The 8,812-nt window shown below is 38.3% G+C and overlaps 1 protein-coding gene across 1 annotated transcript in view; it reads left to right on the top strand.

Moving 5' to 3' along the window:
* LOC121042063 (fibrous sheath-interacting protein 1-like) overlaps positions 1-8,812 on the top strand; it is a 58,549-nt gene that overhangs the window by 39,930 nt on the left and 9,807 nt on the right. The window contains exons 6-7 of the mRNA XM_040493370.1: positions 5,287-5,385; positions 7,665-7,789. Of these exons, the coding sequence (XP_040349304.1) occupies positions 5,287-5,385; positions 7,665-7,789 (224 nt within the window). The remainder of the gene's footprint in view (positions 1-5,286; positions 5,386-7,664; positions 7,790-8,812) is intronic.

The following is an 8,812-nucleotide window of genomic DNA, read 5'->3' as shown; positions in this document are numbered from 1 at the left end:
TTCCCTTCCCTTCCCTTCCCTTCCCTTCCCTTCCCTTCCCTTCCCTTTGTTTTTGTTGTGTTCTTTTCTTTTCTTTTCTCTTTTCTTTCCTGTTCACATGGACATCTAGTTAGTTATTACAGCACCATGTTAAAGAGATCATCCTCTCTCCATTGAATTGCCTTTGCTCTTGCGTTAACGATCAATTGACTATATTTTTGTGGGTCTATTTCTGAACTCTCTCTTCTGTTTCAGTGATCTGCGTGTTTATTCTTTCATCAAAATATGTCATCTTCATTACAATTAGTGTTTTTTCTCTTTTTAAAATTACCCTTGTAGATTTTTCTACCTTCAGGAGCCAGCTTTGAATTTCTTTGCTAATTCTGGCTCATTTCTTTCTTCTTTTTTTGACCTTGCTATTGTTTTCTCTAGCTTCTTTAGTCAAGTTAGTTAAGCTCATTTTATTTTGCCTTAAAATCTGCGTATCAGTCTGCTAGGGCTGCCATAGAAAGATTCCACAGGTTGGGTGGCTTCAAAACAGCAGAAACTTATTTGCTCACAGCTCTGGAGGTTAGAAGTCAAAGATCAAGATACTGGAAAATTCATTTTGTGGTGCGGTCGCTCCTCCCAGCCTGCCGATGGCCACCTTCTCCCTGTGTCCTCATGGCCTTCTCTCTGTGCTCCAGAGAAGTGGCGGAAGTGGTAAAGGTTATCTCTGGTGTCTTTTCCTGTTCTTGGAAGGCCATAAATTCTATTAGATTAGGGCCCCATCCAGTGACTTCAGTTAGCTTTTATTACCTCCTTAACAGCCCTGTTAAGTACAGTCACATTGAGGGTTAGGGCTTCAGCCTACAGATTTTGGAGGGATACAATTCAGTCTGTAACGATATGATAAAAGCATCATTGCTATGAATTTATTTCTGAAAATAGCTTTACCTCCCAAGTGCATTCTTTATGGTGTTCTCACTATTCTCTATTGTTATTGTGTTCTTGTTTCCTTATTGATCTAATAGTTCAGTGGAAAATGATGGTGCCTTTCCCTTGTTCTCTAGAGTTTTTTATAAGCCCTATATTTTAAATGTTTTTTTTTTTTTAATTTTTTTTTCAACGTTTATTTATTTTCTTTGGGACAGAGAGAGACCAGAGCATGAACGGGGGAGGGGCAGAGAGAGAGGGAGACACAGAATCAGAAACAGGCCCCAGGCTCCGAGCCATCAGCCCAGAGCCCGACGCGGGGCTGGAACTCACGGACCGCGAGATCGCGACCTGGCTGAAGTCGGACGCTTAACCGACTGCGCCACCCAGGCGCCCCTATAAGCCCTATATTTTAAAAGCTAATATAGCAACGTATAATATTACGGTCATTGCTTTGATATTTTGAATTTATTGAAGTGATAGTCTAATAGAATAGTTCTCAATTCTAAGGGACAATTGGGTATGTGCAGTTTTGGTTGGCATAATGACGTGCAATGGGGGACGGCTTCATCTAGTTCCCAGGGGTAAGTGAGAATTTCTAGATCTCCATACAATAGGCCAGCCATGAGGAAGTGTGTGTGTGTGTGTGTGTGTGTGTGTGTGTGTGTGTGTGAGAGAGAGAGAGAGAGAGAGAGAGAGAGAGGGAGAGGGGAAGGGGGGGGAGGGAAAGAAAGAGAGAGAGAGAGAGAGACAAAATGAATTTCAGGCCCTGTCTCCCTCTAAACGTGGCACACTGCCTTTGCTGCTTTGCAGCTGTCACGTGTAAATGTGGAGCACTGTGTGTGGAGTCTTCTTTCAGAGTTCCAAGTGTGCAGTGAGGCACCTGGCTTTCCTCGTTTTCTATGGGTGTGTGTGAGAGGGTGTCTCAATCCAACTTCAGGATTTCACCCACCTCCAAGGGAATGTGTACCAGGAAGCAGCTTCACACTTGTGTCACTTGTATCTACTCTAACCTCATTTCCTCCGATGCTCTTCTGGGTCCTTCTGCACCGTGTGGGATGGGCTTTGATTTCTTCCTTAGGAGGCAGGAAACAACTTAAAATCACATCCTGCAATCTTTCTCTTGTAAGGCTCTTATTTAAAATGTGCTCAGTCCCTCACACTCTGGCTCTTGATCTCCGAAGGGAGATTCCCCCAACTCCCCCCAAATAAATGTTTCTAGTGAGGAGAGGAATTATTAAAAATTTCCTATTAAATTTAATTTTGATATAATTTCAGACGTCAAGTCTCAAGAAAAGTCCAAAGAGTTTTCAAGACCTTTATCCAGATTCTCCAAGTGTTAACATTTTACCACATCCTCCTCTGTCTCTGTCTGTCTCTGTCTCTCTCTGTATAGATTTGTCTCTCTCTTCACACAAGGACACATGTATTCACACACACATGCACAAATCAGGTAATTAATGTTGATTCAATACTATTATTCAATCTACAGGCCTTATTCATATTTTGCCAAGTGTCCCGCTAAAATCCTTTGTAACATAAGAATTTAGTTGTCATGTCTCTTTGGTCATTCTTTGTGTTTTACGGCATTGGCGTTTTTGAAGACCATAGACTTGATATTTTGTAGATTGTTACCCAGTCTGGGTTTGTTTACATTTCCACAAGCTTAGGTTCATGTTATACATTTTGGGCAGGAATCCCACTGTGTCCTCCAGGGATCCTAGCAGAAAGTGCATGATGTCAATTGTCCCATCACTGTAAGGTTAACCTTGATCACTTGGTTGAAGTGGTGTCTTCCAGGTTTCTCCACTGTAAAGTTAGTATTTTTCCTTTTTTACTGAGTAAGTTCTCTCGTGGAGATATACTCTGAAGCTATTCTGTCATTCTTCAAAGTTTCACCTGCTGCTTTTATCATCTATTGGTGATTCTTATCTGAATCTAGTATTATGATGGTTACCCAATGGCTCTTTTCTTGTCTCTTCTTTTTAAAGTTTATTTGTTTTGGGAGAGAGAGCGAGTGCACACATGCATGAGCAGGGGAGGAGAAGAGAGAGAGGAAGAGAGGGAATCCTAAGCAGGCTCTGAACTGTCAGTGCACGACTTGGGGTTCTATCCCATGTACCGTGAGATCATGATCTGAACCAAAATCAAGAGTCCGACACTTAACCGACTCAGCCACCCAGCACCACCCCCCACCCCCAATGGCTGTTTTCTAGTTCTGACATTTCCTTTATAGTAATCAGCTGTTTCCTTACTGTAAGGAAGAGCTTTCTAAAGGAGGAATTTGGAAATTCAGAAGATGCTTTTTGTTTTTTTTTCTCTTGAGGAGTTAAGCTTCTGCAATTGAATACCAGACTTCCAAAACTGTTGTCTTTTAAACTCAAAGCTGAGCTATCAGGCCTTTGTTCTAGGCTGTACTTACTTTCTCTCTGAGGTACTGAATATACAGAATACCGCTGAGAATATGGGTAAAGAGCCACAGAGTCACAAGAATAATTTTAGCCTCGGAAAAGGCCTTAGTTTAAAAATCTCCAAATATCACTTTGCTGTAATTGTTTTTAGTATTGCAAGATTTCATATTTTTGCATCTTTATAGATGCTTCAGTGTAAAAGTGAGTGAAACTCCTATTAAGAAGGAATTATGGGATCAAAAATAAATATACTACCACTTGACAAGAACTTTAAACCTTTTTGTCTTTTCCACAAAAGTAGCTTATCCCTCTTCCACTCAAGGCTTATACCACTGATTTGCTAGATTAACTCCTCTTCAAAGATTGTGTGGGATTAAAGTTGGAATGACAATTCCAACAATGCTACATTATTATGAATTCCAAATTAGGGAACTGGAATTGATACATTTCTTTTTACTATCAGAAGTTGTATGTTTTGAATTTGGTAATATTTGTATGTTGGGGTGAATGTATCTTCTGTGTACTTCCTTTGCCTGTATCATCTCAAAGAGGTGCTTGAATCAAGTTTGCTTTAAAGATAGGTGGTGGATCCTGTAATATCTTTAAGATTCATCATGTTTCGGAAGCAAAAATATTTCTTTGCCACAACCTGGCAGTTTCTCACGTTAAGACATAGAAGAGACTTAAAAAAATAGGATACTTATTTATGTTAGCAGTTTCTTACAAATATCTAATGTCTCAATTAGCTAAATAGGAGAAAATAAAATAAATTACATTGAAACAAGAGTTGAAAAACACAATTTCCTAATTTCTTTATGGGTGTAAGCCCAAGAGTGTAAATCCTAAAAGGAAGAAACCTAACTGGTAAGAGTCTTCTGGTTTTCTCTTTCAAACACATGCTTTTATCTTTTTTTTCTTTTTTTAATTTAATTTTTTCTTTTTTAAAATTTACATCCAAATTAGTTAGTATATAGTACAACAATGATTTCAGGAGTAGATTCCTTAGTGCCCCTTACCCATTTAGCCCATCCCCCCTCCCACACCCTCTCCAGTAACCCTCTGTTTGTTCTCCATATTTATGAGTCTCCTCTGTTTTGTCCCCCTCCCTGTTTTTATATGGTTTTTGTTTCCCTTCCCTTACGTTCATCTGTTTTGTCTCTTAAAGTCCTCATATGAGTGAAGTCATATGATATTTGTCTTTCTCTGACTGACCAATTTCACTTAGCATAATACCTTCAGGTTCCATCCACATAGTTGCAAATGGCAAGATTTCATTCGTTTTGATTGCCGAGTAATACTCCATTGTATATATATACCACATCTTCTTTATCCATTCATCCATCGATGGACAGTTGGGCTCTTTCCATACTTTGGCTATTGTTGATAGTGCTGCTATCAACATGGGGGTGCCTGTGTCCCTTCGAAACAGCACACCTGTATCCCATGGATAAATGCCTAGTAGTGCAGTTGCTGGGTTGAAGCATAGTTCTATTTTTTAGTTTTTTGAGGAAACTTCATACTGTTTTCCAAAGTGGCTGTACCAGTTTGCATTCCCAACACAATGCTTTTATCTTGATGACTAACCCTATATCTGAAATCTTTACTTTGGGGACCTAAAACAAAAAGAAAAATACAAAGTTACTCAGTGTGCGTATTCTCTATAATATGAATGTTGGGATTTGGATACATTAATTCCAGGGAGTTAAAGCGATATTTTAGCACACACTTGTACATCTTCTTTGCACAGAAGTTCTAGGGAAATGCTTTTTGACTGTCTGGATTTTCTCCTGTTCATTTCAATGGCTAAAGTGTACAAAGATAATTATAATTTGTACTTGGAAGTGACATTTTAAGAAATGTATATGTGGAGGGGATTGAGGAATATTGCAGAGAATATTAGATCTTACGTTTAAACAATTGTTCTTGTAGACACTTTCCCACTTATTTTGTGTATTGAACAAGTGAGTTTTTAAATCAACAGATCCTTCTTGCTATGAGCATGAAGACACCTTTTTCTCAGTGTTTCACACTCAAGTCCCTCCAGAAGAATATGAAAACCGTAAACAGAATGTCAATCAAGGTATGTTTTAATTTGTGTGATTTTGCATATTGTCACAAGAAATATAGCTATATATAGAAATATTCACAAATGAAATGATTTGATCTGATTTAATCCAGAGGCAGGTGAAAGTGACTGAATGAATCAAGATGAAACAAGATTGGTCATGCATTAATCATTGTTGAAGTTAGTTGTTGAGGGTTTATCATAGCATTCATTCTACTTTTGGATATTTAAAATTTTATATGATAAAGAGTTAAAGAAAAGCTGGCTGCAAGTAATGGAAAACTAACTTAAGCAAAAAAGAAAATTTATGGAAACAATCCTGGAGGTAGACAGCTTTTTTGATTCCCAAAAGCATATTCTGTGGTTAATCATTGAGAGGGAAACTCAGTGCCTGAATTGCAGAGAAGATACCAACTGATCCAGCTTGGGTTAAATGCTTACCACTGGTCCAACCAGCTCATCAAACCGAGCAAGGGTTGGGGTTACTATAGAAACATGGAAACTTCTGTTCCTGTTGATCACCACCAGGATGGGGAGAAGAGGACATTTCTAGTGAGACAGTTCTGACCAGGCAGTCCAATGTTTTTACTATAGTTTATTGAAAGTGTATTTTAAAGAAATCATTATAAATGTAGATGTGGATGCATTTAATATGAGTTATCTTAATATTGTATTTTTAAGAGTATATGAAATTTTGACGGAATGAATAGACTTTATATTTCAGCTCAAAAGACTATATACAAGTTGTAATATGGGGAAAAGTTCTGTTTTGTATCTAAGGAGGCCATGCACCAAAAAAGTAACTCGTACTTTAACTGTTGGTAGTTAATTAAGAAACATTATTGATTAAAGAAATAAAATCCCAATAATAAAGCCCAGATTTATTTGCCTAGACACTTGTAACTTAAATTTGAGTGAAACTTTTTTCTTACTCAAATTTCTTTTTCTTTGAAAAGAATTTAAATCCAGAGATCTTACTCTCTTCCCGGTTCTTTCTAGGTATTCTTATCAAAATATATTCTTTAATTATTAAATTTGTGTTGAATCTTTGATAATTAGCTATAAATATGCCAACTTACTAGCTCCCTTAGTCCTTTTTATTGATGTACCCTCTCTTATAAGGCAGAGATAAGTTTTAAGTAAACCTTTTCCGTGTTGAGCTACTGGTTGGTGTTTTACCCTCTTGGACTTTAATGTGGCCATTTGTCTTCCCTATGCCTGTTTTTAGAGCTTTAAAGAAGCTTTCACATGATCTTGCTTTAAATGCTTTGAACATGACGACAGTGAAGAAAGATATTTAGTGAAGGGAATAAGAGTCCATAAGTATTTTTCTCACCCTTGTTTTGAGCACCCAGGGTCAGAAGGTGACTCAGGCCTCTTTTCAAAGGTTGGGAAAAACTGACAAAGTGAGATGAGCTGTAAGGCTTTGTGCGGATGGGATGTGGAACATCCAGGACACTTATGCCCAGACCTTGCTTAAAAGACAGGTGTGAACAAACACTTACTGTTCAGAGAGGGTGCTGGCATATTAATAGAATCACAGGATAGATGACTCTAGTCTTTTGGGGAAGTTTTGTTTCATATAAAGACTAAGATAAAATATATTGTATTAATTAATTAATTTCCTCTGAGTATAGGTGGCACACATGTTATGCTAGTTTGAGATGTACCACATAGTGATTTGACAGGTTTATATGTTAATCCACACTCAGAAGTGTAGCTCCCTCGGCCACCATGCCACACTATTATGATGTCATTGACTCGATTCCCTACGCTGTGCCTTTCATCCCTGTGACCCATCCATTCCATAATTGGAAACCTGTATCTGCCACTCCTCTTCACCCGTTTTGCCCATCTCCTACCCCCCCCCCCCCTCACCGAGACCATCACTTTGCTCTCCATACTATAGGTCTGATTTGGCTTTTTGTTTGTTTGTTTATCCATTTGTTTTGCTTTTTAGATTCCACATATGAGCGAAATCATATGGTATTTGTCTTTCTTGGTCTGACTTATTTCACTTAGCATAATTCCTCTAGGTTCATTTGTGTTGTCGTAAATGGCGAGATCTTACTTTTTTTTATGGCTGAGTAATATTCATGTGTGTGAGTGTGTGTATGTATTATATATCTTTTTTACCCATAAGAATAAATCTCCATATGTATATTAGGTTTCTGGATTTGGAGTTTGGAAGTTTTTCTATGTGTGTTATATATTTTAAATGTATGTATAAGGTAAAATTGTAGCATACTGGACAATTATAATTGTGAAAAATTTTGAACTTTTTTTAATATTAGATTTTACCTATGATGTGGAAGGAAATGAGTCATTGATCAGAGCAGAAAAGAAACCTTTCTCAAATACAGAAAAGATTAAGCTCAGGGGTAAACACAGCCAGGATTTTATTAAACGAAACATTGAGGTATGTACTTAGAAATTTAGAAACCAGAATATGGGATTAAATGAGTTATGAAAATGAAAATAGTTGTGTTCAGTGTCTTTAAGTATATATTTCTTTGATCATGACACATATGTATGTAATTGAAACAGTCTATATAAATGAAAGAAAAATTTTATGGACCAGTACTTAACTTTACTAGTTTTAATTCCATCCTGTCTTATTCTACCTCTTTTAAAAATGCTAGCTGCAACTCAATACGTTTATTTCACTACCCAGAAATGAATCCGGTTCCTGCAATTTGAAAAACATTTATTTAGGTAATAGCGTCATACAATGCTTCCCAGATTTTAAATTGCATATTAGTAAAATTGGCTTTTGAAAGTAATGAGACTGATGTTATAGCTGGTGCATTTAGAAATTTGCATGGAAAATGCTCCTGGCACAGCTGGAGAGGCCAGTTGGTTGTCTGTCCCCTGACCTCTCCAGCTGAGCCTCCAGGAAGCCTATCACTTGTCACTTGCCTTGATTATTTCAACCTTGATCTTCCAGACCCTACAGCCTGACTTGGTGTCCTCAAGGCAAACTAACCAAGGGAAAAGGGGTTCCCCTATTAGGCCAGAATGCTGATTAATTAATTAACAGTGAGAAATGTAGGTGCAGTGGGCAGAAGGCTTGTGGCAAACCACTCAGGCAGTCAGGTTACTAGAAAACTGCATTGGTGAGTGTAAAGTTATTCATAAGAGCAGAGAGTTAAATAATTCCTCCCAGTTCAAGCCTGATGCTTCTTCCACAACTGCCACGTCATTTCCAGGTAGACTAGATTTGTGCGTCAATGTGCCACTGCCAGGACCGGCCTCTGGGCCTCTGGTTTTTCTCTTTATGTTCGTCTGATCTGAAGGAAACCTCCAACCCGATCTCTCTGTGCTGGCCCATTTTATGTTGATTTATTTAATTTGCCAAGAGCAGTAGCATTTTCCCCACACCCGGGGTTCTTGCTGACACAGCGGGGGGGGGGGGGGGGGGGGGGGGGGGGGGGGGGGGGGG

The sequence above is a fragment of the Herpailurus yagouaroundi genome, unplaced genomic scaffold, assembly GCF_014898765.1.
Source record: "Herpailurus yagouaroundi ecotype Mexico unplaced genomic scaffold, PumYag 184, whole genome shotgun sequence".
Lineage (NCBI taxonomy): Eukaryota > Metazoa > Chordata > Mammalia > Carnivora > Felidae > Herpailurus > Herpailurus yagouaroundi.
This window is presented reverse-complemented; position numbering and strand designations above follow the sequence as displayed.